This window comes from Conger conger, chromosome 1 (genome assembly GCF_963514075.1).
Source record: "Conger conger chromosome 1, fConCon1.1, whole genome shotgun sequence".
NCBI classification, from domain to species: Eukaryota; Metazoa; Chordata; class Actinopteri; order Anguilliformes; family Congridae; genus Conger; species Conger conger.
The window spans coordinates 87,312,426-87,329,789 of record NC_083760.1 but is presented as its reverse complement, the minus strand read 5'-3'; the positions used below and the strand labels follow the sequence as shown (position 1 = coordinate 87,329,789).

Sequence of the window (17,364 nt, the reverse complement as noted above, 5' to 3'; positions counted from 1 at the left end):
CACTTGGAAGCAAATCCTGTTGGTATTTAGTGTGCCTTCAGCGTTACGGTTAGCGTTAACTGTAGTTAATTATAAACGGTTTCCTTGTAATATTTTGGGTGTATTTTTGTCCGGAGATTAATAAAAGTACTAGCCAACCAGACAGCAAGCGACTCTGGGCTGGATCTGCCCCCGATGTCAGCCAGTACAGGCACAGATCCGGTCCGGAGTCAATTGATCTGGGTAGCTAGCTAGTTACCCAGTACAAGGGTTGTTTTCTCTTTGAGTTAATGTTAACTGACGGTTATTTCAAGTCTAAAAAACTTTTATTTAGCAAAGCTAGTATATAATATTTTCCCTAGATATTCCTAGTTATTCTATGTTTATCTTATGTATCGGTATGTTTATTTTATATTATTCTATTTATCAGTATCTGCACTAACACAACACTATAGTATACACTGAAGTATGATATTTGCACTGTATTGTATTATTTTTATATATTCTCAGCACTGAAGTACACTGCACTGAATTGTATTATTTCAGTTTTTCCTTAAAACACTGGAAAAAACATTCAAAGGTTTTAGGGGGTCAAACACTCAAATGTTTTCTTAAAGTAAAATGTTAAGGGGGGATTGATTAAAAGTTTCTGAGATGTGGATGAGAAGGTGTAGTGTAAACGGAAATTATTAATATCTGGCATTATCACTCAGGGCTGGTCAGCTTGCTGGCTTCCTCTGGTATTGTGGAATATGTAGCTGTAAAGTAATGACTATAGATATCTAGTCAGTTAGTGAGGTGTGCACATAACGCGCGATGTGACATGCGGCGGTACCAGCAGAGGACTGTTCGGAGAGTAAATCTCAGTACAGGATTCCTATAGCGATCAAGTCAAAATTATCAATAAGAAATCTACCTAATGTGGATAACTAATCTAAATTATTATTCTAAAATGGAGTCAGATAAACAAAAGTGAATCTATTGACCCTATTGTGGAGATTCTTAGTCAGCCCGGACCAGTAAAGAGCGGAAGGCGGAGTGGTACTCCTGTCTCTGGTTTATTTATTGGCTGATCTAGACTCTCCGCATAGGGGCCACTAATTTTTAACCCTATTAGTATTCTTTCAGCAACACCAGAAGGACGAGCACGCTGATACCTTCAGCCCTCGCTAAATTCCGTCGTTGGGTTAGTGTGGGGTTTTACAGTAGGACAATCACGAGAGGTATAAAAGCCAATCAGAAGCAAGTAAACAACTATGGCTTGACTGGAGAAGATGGAGCCGTACCCAGACAGAGGGAGATACCAAGGCCACGAAAATTATATATCAGAAACTGTGTTGCAAAGTGTGTGCGCTCAGCTTGCTCGACTCTGCTCACGCTGTGTGTGTGTGTGCTTGCTGTTCTGTGCTCTGCGGATGCTTTTGTAATTGGATTCCATCTGATGGAATAAAAGCCTATTATTTGACACTTTACTACAAATTGTATACTTGTAATTGGACTGAAAATTTGTTGGTCTGGGAGCCCACAACTTTAGCTGACTATTAACCATATTTATTCCGCATCTGGTCATCCTTCTGGGTCAAACTAAGAGTTTAGATAACGTTAAAACGTTAAGAGGCTTTTTCCTCATCCAGTCTCTACTAAGTTAAGTCACAACGCTAAGTTAGCTGAGTATATCGTTGATTTATATTGCTAGCGCCTGGTAGTTTTCTTTGTGCAGTTCAGTAGCTAGCTAAACTTATGAAGTTAAGAGGCGCTTTTATCTCTTTTTTCTGCTGCTAACTGTTCGGAGCCACCTGGCGCTTTTTTAAACTGCGTTTTTTGCTTCCATTTGGGCACTCTCACCTTCTTGAGATTTTTACCAGGGAGGAGGTTACTAGTAGGCCGGAAGGCATATTCAATACCCAGCCAATATTGCGATAGGGGATAAAGAAATACTAGATAAATTACATAAACTAAAAACAAATAAGGCAGCAGACCCCGATGGCATATTCCCAAGGGTACTCAAAGAGTTAAGTGAGATCATTTTTAAACCATTGGCAAGTATTTTCAGACAGTCTTTAGAAACTGGAGAAATACCGGATGACCGGAAACAAGGTAATATAATACCAGTATATAAGAAAGGGGACCAGACCGATCTAAGAAACTACAGGCCTGTCAGTCTATCTTGCATCTCATGTAAAATACTGGAATCTATCATTAGGGACAAACTGGAAATATTTATTGAAAATAATAACATTCTAAGGGATAGCCAGCATGGTTTTCAGGGTAGGTCATGCCTGACAAACCTTTTGGCATTCTTTGAGGAAGCAATCTAGATTTCCAAAAGTAGGTACAGGGGTAGGTAAAGGGGCGGCACGGATGGTGCAGTGGGTAGCACTGCCGCCTCACAGCAAGGAGGTCCTGGGTTCGAATCCCCGTCGGCCGGGGCCTCTCTGTGCGGAGTTTGCATGTTCTCCCCGTGTCTGCGTGGGTTTCCTCCGGGTACTCCGGTTTCCTCCCACAGTCCAAAGACATGCAGGTTAGGCTGATTGGAGAGTCTAAATTGCCCGTAGGTATGAGTGTGTGAGTGAATAGTGTGTGTGCCCTGCGATGGACTGGCGACCTGTCCAGGGTGTATTCCTGCCTTTCGCCCAATGTATGCTGGGATAGGCTCCAGCCCCCTGCGACCCTGTTCAGGATAAGCGGGTTCAGATAATGGATGGATGGATGGATGGGTAGGTAAAGGCAAGCATTGCCGGGCTGAATGGGCTGTTCTCGCTGGGCTGTTAAGATCCCGATGATGAAAAGTTCATGCTATTTTTAGTCAGTTGATAAATGTTAATGTTGATATATTTTTTTAGGTAATGCTATGAAGTTCAAGGCTTTTAAATGATATTCATAAACTGACGATTTCCCACTCTCTTGGTGTGCTGGAGCGATGTTCAACCATAGTTCTTTCTTGGTTTTGTTGGACACCGTAGTCCTAAAACTGGAAAATAATGTTACTGTATTCAGTGCCACGTCTAACAATATCTCTATCTCTTGCGCTTTTATTGAAAACGTCAGCTAATCAGAGAAAATAGTGAATTACACCAGTAATGTGATGATGCTTCTGCCAAATCAACCGCCTGGGTGATAGTTCGGGGAACACAGGAAGAAAAGAAAACAACTTTAGTAAGGTATACCTTAGAGAGTCTTCATAAAGTGCTAAGAGACACCGTTATCGGGAAACCCCGATATGTATATTTTATTCCAAGTTTAGACAATGGGTGTTTTTCTTTTTTCTTTCAATATATATTTTTTGACCCCTGTATCAAGATACAAATGATATTGTGGGCTGAGTGTGTTCTCATGCTTGCTTATTAGTAGTGTGCTAGTTCATTCATAGAATAGACTCCAGTTCATTTGTTGTCCTAATCCGAACCACTCGGGATGCCCTGTGATCCTGTTTTTGCCTTTGTCCCTTTCCGCTTTTAGTATGAGATGCATCTCATAACGTCTCTCGGGGTGGACCCCAGCAGGATCATCTATGCCAACACCATCAAGCAGCCCTCCCACCTCAAATACGCCACTGCCCATGGGATCCAGAAGATGACCTTTGACAACGAGGCAACGAGGCTCTTTTCTGCTTGGCACTCCACCAACTTTTTAGGTAAAATGAAATGCATGAATTAAGATTCTCAATCGCGATAATTGACAGACACTATCTGACGTACACTGCTGCCTTTGTCATTTTGTTACACCCAAACGACAGTCTCCAGATTGCAGTTGCAAAATCTAGAATCTAGACTAGAGATCAACTGTCTAATTACTTTTGGTCCCCTAAAATGGGAGGGACACTGTATAAAAATGGATGTGGTTCCTACACGGATCACCCGATGTGGATGGAAACACCCTCAAATTATAGGTGACCATCTGCACTTCAACATGATTTTCCTCGTTTCATTTAAAATCCAATGTGGTGGAGCACAGAGCCAAAAGAACAGAAGCTGTGGCACTTTCAAAGTACTTACAGACTGCACTGTGTGTTGGGCTGATGCTTGGATGGGTAGACTGATGGATGCATACTTAGATGGATGAGTAATAGATATTATAAATATTTGGATACACAAACATTTGGATGGAAGGATATTTGGGTTGGTGAATAGTTAGATGGATAATAGAAATTTGGACAGATATTTGGACAGATGGATGCTTCAAATGTAAAAACGATACTCTGCAGACACTTGGAGTTTCCACATTTGTGCATCTGCTTTGGAAAAACTCACCCTTGACCTCCCACGCTTTCCTCTTCCTCAGGCTGGTCCTCCGCATTGCTGTGGATGACACACATTCCCTGTTCTCAATGAGCAAAAAGTTTGAGGCGAAGCTGGAGAGATGCCCGGCACTCCTGAAGCGAGCAAAGAAGCTGGGGCTGGACGTCATTGGGGTCAGCTTCCACGTGGGCGGCTTCTGCATGACCCCAGTGGCCTACACGAAGGCCATCACAAATGCCCGTAATGTCTTTGACCTGGCGGTGAGCACCTGGCACCGTGTGAAAAGCTCTACTCGGTTGGCAGCTACAGTTGGAAATGCCATACAATGCTGTAAAAGTAACCATTTCGACAATAAGCCCATCAGATCAGCAATCTCAAATTCCAGGCCTAGAAGGGCGTCTGCTCTCATTATTTCTGATCTTTTGATCAGAAGTTACATTTTGCAGCCACGCCCTTGTGTGGGTCTTTAGCTAATACTGTACACGACTAAAATTACTGAAGTACTGAGACACACCAGAAACCAGTAGATGTTGGAACTATCGAGGACTGGACTGGAGATTTGTGTGGGTGGTTGGAGTCTGTATCGTGTAAAGATGTAAAGAGTCATTCATGGCTGATTGTTTTGCAGGCAAAGATTGGCTACAAAATGACCCTTCTGGACCTTGGTGGAGGATACCCTGGGTTTAGCCTTCCCAATTTCAGGCGGTAATTTTTCTGAAACTCTGCTAGTGCTGCTGGTTTCTATTATTTACCACCACACAGGGAATGGTTTTGAACTTGAATGCCAGGTGAGTGGAGTCTCTGGCCAATCAATGACTTTGATCAGACAGTCGGATAACAATCAGGTAGAAGTGAGAACAAACATTACTGCTGCCGTTCAGGGCCAGACTTAAACAATCACCGCTTATAAGAGTTACTCAGAGTGTTCCTTTGTTGGATCTGACCCTGATATCTCCATTCTCAGATGGCGGTTGACATAAACAAAGCACTGGACAAGTACTTCCCCGTCAGCACCGGAGTCCAAATAATCAGCGAGCCGGGTCACTTCTTCCCATCGTCAGCCTACACGCTGTCAATATCATCGGTAAGAGGGTGGACATCGAGAAGTTGGCCGACGATGGTGAGTTTGCTCTGTAATTAAGCCTTATCCCCAGTCTGGCACAGTTTTGTTTCCACATAGTCTGAACACACAACATACTTCATGAGATCTGAAGTGGGGTGGCCTGTAGCGTAGTGGTTAAGGTACACGCAGTGGTTAAAGTGTAGCCACAATCAGATCCGCACAGCTGTTGGGCCCTTGAACAAGGCCCTTAACCCTGCATTGCTCCAGGGGAGAATTGTCTCCTGCTCAGTCATATCGACTGTTAGTCGCTCTGGATAAGAATGCCATTAATGTAATGTAATGTAATGTAATGAAGTGGAGCAAGGTCACCTGTAAGATGGCACCTGTTTCTTCTCATGCAGCTCTCAACTCCAACTCTCCTCTCACTCCCACAGGCAAAGAAGACGGGGCCAACAGTAAGACTATTAGTTACTATGTGAATGACGGCATCCACACACTCGTCATTTTCCCCTATGCTTATGTCCTGCCAAGTACCCACAAGTTTTTCATTGGTTTTGCTGCTTTCATAGTCCTGGCAACCCTGCCAATCTGCAGTGCCAGATCATTTGTATGTGTGTCTGCATAAGTAACCATGTACTGTTGCAGTTCCAGGTTGTGTTTGAGTCCTCTTCAGTTCATGTATCCCTGTCTCACTGCAGAGAAGCAAGCCAGGTGAGCGCTTCTACCCCAGCACCATCTACGGACAGACCTGTGATGGGCACGACCAGATTGTGGAAGATTACAGCCTGCCAGAGGCACATGAGGGTGAATGGATGTTGTTCCACCACATGGGAGCCTACACCGTCAGCACCATGACCGACTTTAATGGCTTCCCAAAGCCTGAAACTCAATTTGTGATGACCCGGAAAGCATGGTATATGCCTGAGTATCTTATGTTTTCTGTCCTTTACCTGATATTCTCCCTTATTTGTAACATTGTCAGGGACCAGTACAATAGACCCAGCAGCAAGACCACAGGAGTAAGTTTAAAGTCTTTATTAACCTTGCAGCAGGTTTTATTAACCAGCAAGCCATAGCAACAGAGATCAGGTAGTTTGTGAATGAGATTCAAACAAGGGGGTCGGTACAACGGCAAACATATAGCGGGGGTAATCCAAGATTTAGTCAACGTCACAGGCAAAGGGTTGCCTGGGCAAAGGGTTGATAACAAACGGGCAGTCCAAAAAAAAACTGAATCCAGAAACAAAAACCAAACAGGATCGAAAAACTATGGATCAACTCAAAACAGAAAGATAAATCAAGAGGTGGAGGTCTAAGACAAAATGTGTCATAACAGAAATAAATCAGAAATAAACACTCGAGAGTATGGTCATGACACATAACAATCTGGCTAAGACAGAAACAACTGGGTTTAAATACACGCAACTAAACTCGGATCAAAACGAGACCCGTGGAATCGATGACGGCAGATAAGAAGGAAAGACCTATGAGGACTGTGAAGGCGGAGACATGAAATAAGACACAGATGAAACTAATGAATGAATGGAACAACCAGGAAACAGTACAGAGGGAATTAATCCACGGAAAAGCTAACAACTTAGACAAAACCTGACAATGAAAAAACACAGAACCTGCCAAACATTTATTTTACAGGGAAGGTGGATGAAAATGGACAAAAACGTGCTGGAAAGCGAGGGTGCCAGCTTTTGCAAGAGTGTGCATGTTGATCCTTTCCTCGATGGTGTAGGGCAGGGGTCGGCAACCCTGGTCCTGGAGAGCTGCAGGGTGTGCTGGCTTTCGTCTCCACCTTAAAATAAGCAAGCGACTCAGACCCAAGAAACCAGGTGAGGTGAGTTAACCGTGTAATCAACGGCTTTCATTGATCAATTAATGCCAAGCAACAACGAAAGCCAGCACACCCTGCGGCTCTCCAGGACCAGGGTCGCCGACCCCTGGTGTAGGGTGTGAACTTTTTGTACGAATTGGAGCAATACTTACAGATAATGACAAAATCAAAAACAAAGCATTTGATCATGATCAATTCAACACACATTTCACTATTCTCATTCCTTTTCCCAACTTCATGTTTGCCCATCGACTGTTTGTACCCCCGTTTTCACTCCCAACTTTAGCATTTGCCCATTAGAATGATGTCTCTGGCTCCTACCCTGCCACCTAGGTGAAGTAGGTTCAAGGTGTCATAGAACATGGCCTTGAGGTCATCATCTGCAGCATTGGTAGGTGCATAGAACAGCATTATGAGGGGTTTCATTCTCCCGCTATTTGGTTCTGAAAGAAGCAGTGATGAGGCAACAGACGATTGGTTCCAATGCAATCGGAGCCTTCCGGGTCTTGTTAGTCATCACAAAGCCTACTCCCTCTGTGTAATTCACTCGCTCTGCTTCATGCCTGGAGTAGATCACGCACTGCACTGGGTTAAGTCTTCATTATCAACCAAATGCTTAGTTATGGAGTTCATGATTCACCACATGCTTTAATTTGATCAGTTATAGTTTAAAACATGATATGATATCACAGGTTCAGGATAGTGTTTTTGCAACCAAAATGTCACTGGATTTCTTTTCACTTATTTTGTTCATTCTGGTCACACACTGGTACCTTTTCCTCAAAAATAAATACAGTTACAACATTTGTAGCAAGTTGTGCTTTTATTTTCTTTTTCTTGTTTTGCAACACAGCCTTGGCACCTTCACTTGCTTCCCTTTGTGTGTTTGTGTGTGTTTCTTTTTCCTTCTCTTCCCCCGACACTTTTCTGAACAGTAGATTAGCATCAACCAGGCAGATGCTGGACTTGGAAATCATATTGAGCTTGGCTGTGGTAAGCACACACGTGAAGGAATTATTATCCGTACGTACAGTAAATTGGGTGCCATATATGGTAATCGTGGAATTTGTCCACGACAGCCCACTTGAGTGACAGAAACTCTAGCTGATGGATTGCGTAGTTTTGACAAACTCAACTTCCTGCTGGAAAATGCCACTGGCCTCAACTCTTGTTGCATCAACATGAAGGACATTTCCCCATTCTGATGGTTGATGTGAATGTTAACTGAAGCTCCTGACCCGTACCTACATGACTGTATGTATTGCACTGCTGCAAATGGAGTTTAATAAACCATAGTTTCAGTAACTCAAGGGGAACCCTGCATGTCCTCTCTTGGTAATCATCTCATTTTCCCTACTTAACAACCCCCAAGGGTGGTGGTCTAAATTCCAGATTTGACCACCCCTCCAGGTTGATTTATGGCACTGCCGCCTGGTTCAAGCCTATGATTTGGCATAAAAGCAAGGGAGACAGACCAATCTGGGAAGATCGCATTTGGCTTCCCACACAGCACACTCTATGTATGTGTAGCAACGGAAGATCGCATTCGACTTCCCACACAACATGTCTAATGTATGTAAGTATCAGGAAGATCGTAATCGACTTCCCACACTGCATGTCTTGTGTGTGTTTGTGTGTAGCCAAAGCAGGCTAGGTATGATTATTTACTCTATCTCTATTCTTAATGTGTGTATTTTGTAATTGACTGAGATATTCTAAAGCTACTAACCTACCTGTCTGCGAATAAACTATTTTGTTTGTAACTTGCGTGATCTCCATGACTCTAATTCATCTTGTACCTTTTCCAGCCTAAATTACGACTGAATACTCAGGGGGAAATATTGACCAAAGACCGACTGATCAGCGGCTTGGTACTTTCGTGGTGTTTCCAAGCTTGGAAAGGCAGTCAAAAGTTAAGGGGAAACTCCACGGAATCAAGCCTTTATGGCAGAGTGGCTAGACGGCAGCCACTCCGGAGTAAAAGGTTTATGAGAGCCCACTTGGAGAGCATGAGGAATATAGGGTCTCTGGTCTGATGAGATAAAAATGTAACTCTTTGAGCAGAACTCCAAGCACTATGTCCGGTGAACACCAGGCATCACCTGGCTAATACCATCCCTACGGTGAAGCATGGTGGTGGCAGCATCATGCTATGGGGGTGCTTCTCAGTGGCAGGGACAGGGATGCTGGTCTGAATGGAGGGAAGGATGAATTCAGCCAAATGCAGAGCCTTGAAGAAAACCTGCTCCAGAGTGCACACAACCTCAGACTGGGGTGACCCAAAGCATACCTCAATGACAACGCTAGAGTGGCTTTGGGACTCTGGCTGCCATATTTGAAAACGGAAAAAAAATGCCTTCTATAATACCCTTTTTGCACTACTTTACATTACATGTTATTTGGCTGATGCATCTATCCAAAGCGACTTAGTTGATTTGACTAAGCAGGAGACAATACACCCCTGGAGCAATGCAGAGTTAAGGGCCTTGCTCAAGGGCACATGTGGCCACACCAGGGATCAACCATTGACCTTGCAGGTCCCAGTCACGTACCGTAACCACTTCTTCAATATGAACTATTCACAATGAGACTTCAGTGGAACATGCAGTATTTAGATGGGTATTATTTAATCATCTTAATCTTGTTCCTTCCTCAAGATTGTAATGGCATGTGTGATAGTATGCTGCAGTAACCACAGGCACTGTTGTTAGATCATACTGCTAATCATGCAATGATTAGGCTAGCGATTGGTGACAATATTAAATGTTTAGGTTGGGTCAGTCTTTTTTAAAATTATTATTCTGAATTTAATTGCAAGCCATTGCTGATTTCTACATTTCTACATGCACTGGGTAAATTAATGGAGGTGGACCACCTCTCCTAATAAAGCACTGGGTGAAATCCTGGACTCTGTTGTACTTGACAATTTTAAAATTTCCTTACATTAAACGTAAAGCTTGTGTTCTTTCAACTCGATATCTCAGCCTAATCTTGCCACACTTACATTCATACACACACAAGGAGAATCAAGTGGACAGATGGCTCACCTTACTGTAAATTTATTTGAGAAAAAAGTACCAGTGTCACTGGAATGGAACAAAATAAGAAAATAAGAAAGAAATCCAGTGACATTTTGGTTGCAAAAACAGTATCCTGACCGTGTGATATCATATTGTGTTTTAAATGTGAGATCAACAGCTCCACCTCTTGGTCAAGAGGATGCACTTCCCAGGACTTCATCATCCACATTCCAACCATCGTGGAATTTGAATCTAAATCACACTTTTCACATTGAGAGATTCATTAAGCTCTGAAAAGATTATAGAAATGTGAATACAGGAATAGTTATGCATGCCACAATGAATAAAAGTCCCATATGCACACTGATTGCATGATTACATTTTCTCCCAATTTGGTTGGTTTGGGAGTTGGGGTTTAGAGCTGAATGAGAAGAAACAGGTGCCATCTTACAGGTGACATGAAGTATGTTGTGTGTTCAGACTCTGTATGCAGAGCTGTGCCAGACTGATAGAGCTTAATTACGGAGCCGTGACAAACTTGGCACAAACTTACCATCACTGGACTTCTTGATGTCCACCCTCTTACTGACGACATTGACAGCCAGCGTGTAGGCTGTCGATGGGAAGTAGCGGCCCGGCTCGCTGATTATTTGGACTTCAGAGCTGACGGGGAAGTACTTGTCCAGAGCGAGATTTATTTCAACGGCCATCTGGAAATGGGGATGTATTGGTCAGGTCAGGTCATGATCGGATCACAATGAAAACCCTCCTGTTCTTCAGTATCTCTTCTGCAAGTCCAGACTGTCCAAGTCTGGCCAGCAGTAATGCTTGTTCTCTTGAACTGATTGTTAGCGGACTGTCTGATCAAAGTCACTGATTAGCCTCCTCTCACCTGTCATTCAAGTACAAAACCATTCCGTGTGGTGGTAAATAATAGAAACCAGCAGCACTACTGGCCTCCAAAGCCTGATTTGAGCACGCTAAACCTACACATTCATTTATACAGTGTCGGTGAGTGCAGGCTCACCATCAGCCTTCACATCCACATCAGCCACTTATGAGACGAGACCTGAGGCTCCCCTGCACACCTGCTGTGTGCTTTCTGAGAGAGTGGAAAAATGATTACCTGTTTAAAGTGAACAACATTGGGAATGTCAAACCCAGGGTATCCTCCACCAAGGTCCAGGAAGGTCATTTTGTAGCCAATCGTTGCCTGCAAAACAATCATCCATGAATGACGCTTTACATCCTTTACACAAGACTCCTACCACACACACAAGACCACAGCTCATCAAGCCACAGATGCTTCAGTGTCACAACCATGTAATCAGCTCTGACAAAACTCCAGTCCAGTCCTCCATAGTTACAACATCTACTGGTTTCTGGTGTCTCAGTACTTGAATGGTTTATTGCACTCATGTATTAGAGAAGACCCACACATCTTTCTAGGGGCAAAATGTAACTTATGATTGAAAGATCGGAAAAAATAAGAACAGCCCTCTCGACCTGGAATTTGAGATTGCCAATTTGGGTTTGTCAAAATGGTTACCTTTACAACATTGTATGGCATTTCTAACTGTAGCTGCCAGATGAGTAGAGCTTTTCACATGGTTCCAGGTGCTCACCGCCAGGTCAAAGATGTCTTTGGCATTTTTGATGGCCTTTGTGTAGGACACAGGATCCATACAGTAGCTGCCTACGTGGAAGCTGACCCCGATGACGTCCAGGCCCAGCTCCTGCGCACGTTTCAGGAGTGCCGGGCATGTCTCCAGCTTCGCCCCGAACTTGGCGCTCATGGAGAACATGGAATGCGTGTCATCCACAGAAATGCGGAGGACCAGCCTGAAGAAGAGGAAAGGGTGGGAGGGGCTCAGTCAAGGGTGAGTTTTTCCAAAGCAGATGCACAAATGTGGAAACTCGAGGCATCTGCGGAGTATCGTTTTTACATTTTATTTATTTTCCATCTAAATCTGTTATCCATCTTACTATTGATCACCCCAAATATCCTTCCATCCAAATGTTTATCCATCCAGATACCTATCGATACACCCAAGTGAATATGTACAGTATTATCGATTATTCATCGATCAGTCTACTCATCAGCCCTTCATACAGTGCAGTCCATAATTATTTGGACAGTGCCACAACTTCTCTTCTTGGCTCGGTGCTCCACCACATCGGGTGGGTATTTGACAAATGTCAATCAATGCATTTCAATGAATATAATGGTGTACAATATATTATTGTTGTGATTATTGTACTTCGTTTGTGGCACCCCTGCTCCTGCATGTTGTGCCACGTGGGTGGAGAACCCGGGAGGGACCCGCGCAGAGCAACCGCGCGGACGTCACGCATTAGGAGAGGTCTGGGAAGGAATATATCTTCCTGTAGAGGTGATGGGAAGATCAGCACCTTGGAGAGAGATCCCTCTACCTGCAGTCCAGGACCCCGGACAGCGCACATGAGTGAGCAGAATGGAAAGGTACTGACTCAGCTGCAGCCTGTTTCCTAACGAGCAGGGAATGGTATGTAAGGCGCGGTCGAGGCTGCAAACAGGGTCAGTCGGCACCCTTCCTGAGCGTGTGAGAGGGAGAAAGGCAGAGAGAGGAAGGACCTTCTATGCCCTGCTGTACTGACCCTGAAGGAGACCCCACCTTTACGAACGGCAACCCCAAAGACCCGGAACGGACACCGGACACGTGAGCCAAACAAAAACCCGTCCTACTTACCCTATCTCTTTGTGTTTCCCCCACCCAGCCCGGACGTGGCTGAAGAGGGAAGGAGGGAGGAGGCCCTGGAGCATACCCCAGTCTGGGAAGAACTTTAGTTTATTTTTGCCTGAACGGCCCCTTTTATTTCTCCAGTTTTCCCCTACCCTTGCCCTGAGGGGGGGCGCTATCCCCAATACCCCAAAAAAAAAAAAAACACAGAAAAAATAAAAAGAATAATTTTTTCTGATATCTGCTATCTCCTGTGTCTGGTTTCCAGCTGCGCCCGCCCACTGCACCTCAGGATCCACCCCGAGGCACCACACGTTCTTAAATCTTCTTTACAGTAGCGATCTGAGGAGAGCACAAGGAGAGGGAGAGGTAGGAGGAGGGTGACAGGTCAGGATACTTTAGTGAGCAAAATACAAGTATGAGACCCATACTATCATTTAGTTGTCATGTGCCATTTTGCAGTCTTCAAATGTCCTTTTCGTAAAACTGTCTAGACATAGCTTAGAAAAAAAACAATGCAGAACACTGCATGTGAATGGGACAAAATGTTCATACATCTATTTGGCACATGCTTACATGGGACATTTGCTTACCATAACTCTTGTATTCTTTGGTCTAGATTTAAAATTGAGACATATACATTCAGAAATTGTATATGATGGAAATTGGCAATACACCCTGATCTGATGCTCATGGATCTTACAGGGAAATGGTTAATTTCATTGGCTTATAATCAAGCAGCACCACAACCACTGATTCAAGATTAGCCAAAGGGGACAATTGCTGTAAATTGCCTAACATTTTTTGTACTTGATAAGAATGACAATCTTTTTTTTTTTTTGTCTCAATACATGACTGTTAAGACAGACGATCTTAACAAGCTCTGCCTCGTTGTCGAAGGTCATCTTCTGGATCCCAAGGGAAGTGGCGTATTTCAGGTAGGTGGGCGGCTTGATGGTGTGGGAAAAGATGATCCTGCTGGGGTCCACCCCGAGAGACGTTATGAGATGCATCTCACACTGAAAGTGGAAAGGGGCAAAGGCAAAAACAGGATCACAGGGCATCCCGAGTGGTTCAGATGAGGACAACAAATGTTGGACTGGAGTCTATTCTATGAATGAACCAGCACACCGCTAAGAAGCAAGCCTGCAAAGACACCATCATTTGTATCCTGATAAGTCAAAAATATATACACATTTAAATCACTGCCATGTATAGTTTATCATGTAAACAATGTCCTGAATAAATAACCAGTGTTTATTTAATTATGAATGGAATTAACATGGCAGCTGGCACCATCTAAATTGAATTAATCCAAACAGAATTATTTCAAATAATTGGTTTTGCACCATGGTGAACGCAGTAGTCCCCGTTTCCACCAGCAGCAGTGAGAAGTTGTGAATTCACCATGCTGTCAATCTCATTTTGAAATGGACATGAATACATGAATGAGTGCATCAGGTATTCCAGTGGGCCTCTTATGCAGAAAGAAACTGAGGGAGCTTAATTGTGTGACAAGAGCTGCAGGGTCTCGAATCGACATCATTTTGCATGAAAACATTTCATATGGCTACATTTTCTCTCATATTTACCAATTAGCCAGATCAAATTGCTGAAAACACAATCATGCATACACTGACACTCTTCTGGCTTGGGGTTAGTACCTTGCTGGCGCAGTCGAACCCCGTCTGCAGGGCCGCAAGCGTCTTGACAATGGGAAGGCTGTCGTTGCACTTGACGGCGTAGAAGGGCGTGACTCGAGGTATCTCACGTACCCACAACTGGTACCTCCTCACCACCTCCCCCAGGTCCGCCACAAAGAAAGCCTCTTTGGACTCCTAGGGACGAAACGCGAGGTCAAGGACAACAGACAGGCACCAAGTGGAACGGCATCAAAGGCAAGACTCCAAACCATGGATCTCAAATTCTGGTTGGGGTAGATCTGCCAGCATCTGCTGGTTTCAAATGCTTAACCCTAGTGTTGTCTCAAGGGTCAAAAATGACCTGCCACTATGTTTAACAGCAGAGAACCCCCTAAAGGATCTTTTTCAACTTGAAATTTGATGACAAATTTTGTGATGAGTTACAGGTTGGGAGTATACTGAATGTTAGGACTACACAAGGGTTAACTCAAGGAACTGAACGGTTGAAGTCCAGACAACTGGTTTCCAAGGCCTGACCAGCAGCCTTCCAGGACAGCTCAAGCTCTCACCTCCGCACGCAACGTGTCGATCTTCTGATCGATGACATCCTGGACAGAAGTCCCATCCTCCAGCAAGGTGAAGCCAAAGTCCTCTGGAGTGAAGGTAGTCATGGTCTCACAGGTTCTTTTATTTGCTCCTTGGTTTCAGATTTCAAAACTATCTGCAAAGGCAAAGGAATATGTGGAAGTGTAATTTTAGATATTTGATTCAAGTTATTCTAAAGCGCTTCCCCCGCCCCCCCCCCCCCCAACACCCCCAAACCACCAACTGCACCCCAGATCAACAAAATGCACAACTGAGTGCCCTTTTCTGAAGCATGCGTTCAGGCAAGGTCATACCCTAAAATGTGTAGAAGAAGATTTCCTCATGCACAGAACAGAAACGCAGGTGCCACATACCTACCCGGTGACTAAGGTTGTAGCTAACCCCACTGGCACCGCTGATGGTCAAGTGTGGATTTCTTAACCGCTATCCTTATCCAGCACCCATCTCCAGAATGAAACACTTCCGATGAGGCCAGCCCTCCGCGTCATAACTGATTATGCCTGAACGTAAAAAGCGTGTTTTTAATCTAGATTTAAATGTTGAGACTGTCTGGCTCCCTCATAGGGTGTTCCACAGTAGTGGAGCCATGTGTAAGAAGACTACCAACCATCAGCTTTTTTGATACTCTCGGGACTACCAGTTTGCCTGCATTTTCAGAACGGAGGGACACAGTGGTCTTATAGGGTAAAAACAGGTTAGTTATGTGAGCAGGTGCATGACCATGCAAAGCTATGAAAGTCAGATGCAGATGTGTTGTGTGCCTGTGCCTGTCTGTGAACACCTTCAGGCCCAGTGATGCAACAAGAAAGTCAGGAACCAAAAGCACATGCACATCAAAATGTTACAGCCCAAATTGAAGCCAAACCAATAATCAAACAATCTCTATAATCTGAACCAAGTAAAATGTCATTATAATTCTTTCAGATTCTAAATAGGACATTTTTGGATTTAAAGAAATTATGAATTTGATCAGTCAATTTGAAATGGGACATAATTATACTAATATACCCAAACACATCTCATGCCAAATAACCTACGTCCAAAGCTGCCCCCTGATGAAACCTGAGAATTATCTTTCGGAGTGGAGCCGTCTCAGGTATCCAACCGCAGAATATTTCTGATAGAAATATTACAGCTTGGTGTCCTGATTTTTCCCACTATAGAGTGTAGGGCAGGGGTCGGCAACCCTGGTCCTGGAGAGCTGCAGGGTGTGCTGGCTTTCGTCTCCACCTTAAATTAAGCAACCAATTCCGACCCAAGAAACCAGGTGAGGTAGGTTAACTGTGTAATCAACAGCTTTCATAGATCAATTAATGCCAAGTAACAACGAAAGCCAACACACCCTGCGGCTCTCCAGGACCAGGGTTGCCGACCCCTGGTGTAGGGGAATACAACTTCAATAGTGTTCAGTTAGTGGGCTCCAGAATTATTGACACCCTTAATAATATAGGTTGTATACAAATAGGTTGTATACAAGTGGTTCCAACAAACAATATCCTTGTTAAGATGTTCAACCCTCTAAGTACTGAACACAAGTGTGAACACAAGTGGTCTGGCGTGCTAGATTGAAATGAATAATTATGGTGAATGACAATTATCAATTAAATCACCAAATTCTTGGATGTCAGTCTAATAAAATCAACCAACAAGTCAAAACAAACTCTATATCAGAACATAACAGATTAACTCATGAAAAAGGAGAAATCATACATTCTGAGAGGAAGAGAGGAAGAGACCATGAGACCATGAGACCATGAGACCATGAGACCATGAGACCATGAGACCATGAGACCATGAGACCATGAGACCATGAGACCATGAGACCATGAGACCATGAGACCATGAGACCATGAGACCATGCCTTACCAGCATATTACCCCAGGAACCAGCACCAAAATGATCCTCCAAAGATCCAAAATCTAATGCACAAACAGTTCCTGTGGTCATCTTAAATACCACAGCCAGGCTACCCATGGATGCCCTGATTGGGTGATGGCTGAGGTATGGAATGAAGGTGGGATGTCCTTTATGACAAGAACTCTGTGCATTAGTGTTCTCCAGTGGGTTGTTAGCATTTTCTCCTGGATTAGTTAAGTATAATTTGTTTGTGCTGTTTCTCATTAAGTTTAGTTGTCACTATAGTGTTGTTCTGCTGTGTATTTGTTTGTTTGATTGTTTGTTAGTTAGTGCAAGTGGTGTTCATTTAGATTACAGTGAAACTGGGTTGTGTGTTTGTTTCTATCAGGTGA

At 43.8% G+C, this 17,364-nt stretch overlaps 2 protein-coding genes across 2 annotated transcripts; one reads left to right on the top strand and one right to left on the bottom strand.

Moving 5' to 3' along the window:
• Nucleotides 1-2,061: 2,061 nt before the first annotated feature.
• Nucleotides 2,062-7,463, top strand: LOC133139948 (ornithine decarboxylase 1-like). Its single transcript, XM_061259475.1, has 8 exons — nucleotides 2,062-2,076; nucleotides 3,439-3,578; nucleotides 4,261-4,477; nucleotides 4,846-4,922; nucleotides 5,279-5,337; nucleotides 5,715-5,800; nucleotides 5,979-6,193; nucleotides 7,460-7,463. The coding sequence occupies exons 1-8, from the start codon at nucleotides 2,062-2,064 to the stop codon at nucleotides 7,461-7,463; spliced, it is 813 nt and encodes a 270-aa protein (XP_061115459.1).
• A 3,198-nt stretch (nucleotides 7,464-10,661) lies between these two features.
• LOC133139871 (ornithine decarboxylase-like) lies at nucleotides 10,662-17,104 on the bottom strand. Its single transcript, XM_061259359.1, has 10 exons — nucleotides 16,982-17,104; nucleotides 15,473-15,615; nucleotides 15,079-15,230; nucleotides 14,531-14,704; nucleotides 13,666-13,885; nucleotides 13,174-13,208; nucleotides 12,876-12,967; nucleotides 11,772-11,988; nucleotides 11,273-11,359; nucleotides 10,662-10,856 (listed from the first exon to the last, which is right to left on the bottom strand). The coding sequence occupies exons 3-10, from the start codon at nucleotides 15,178-15,180 to the stop codon at nucleotides 10,662-10,664; spliced, it is 1,122 nt and encodes a 373-aa protein (XP_061115343.1). The 5' UTR covers nucleotides 15,181-15,230; nucleotides 15,473-15,615; nucleotides 16,982-17,104.
• Nucleotides 17,105-17,364: the final 260 nt, after the last annotated feature.

Coding starts and splice junctions, on each gene's coding strand:
- LOC133139948 (XM_061259475.1), top strand. Junction 3,579..4,260: donor TTTGACAACGAGGCAACGAG/GCTCTTTTCTGC, acceptor CCTCTTCCTCAG/GCTGGTCCTCCGCATTGCTG. Junction 4,478..4,845: donor GTAATGTCTTTGACCTGGCG/GTGAGCACCTGG, acceptor ATTGTTTTGCAG/GCAAAGATTGGCTACAAAAT.
- LOC133139871 (XM_061259359.1), bottom strand. CDS start 15,180: ATGACTACCTTCACTCCAGAGGACTTTGGCTTCACCTTGCTGGAGGAT. Junction 12,968..13,173: donor AAGATTTAAGAACGTGTGGT/GCCTCGGGGTGG, acceptor AATAAACTAAAG/TTCTTCCCAGACTGGGGTAT. Junction 10,857..11,272: donor ATGTTGTTCACTTTAAACAG/GTAATCATTTTT, acceptor CCCCATTTCCAG/ATGGCCGTTGAAATAAATCT.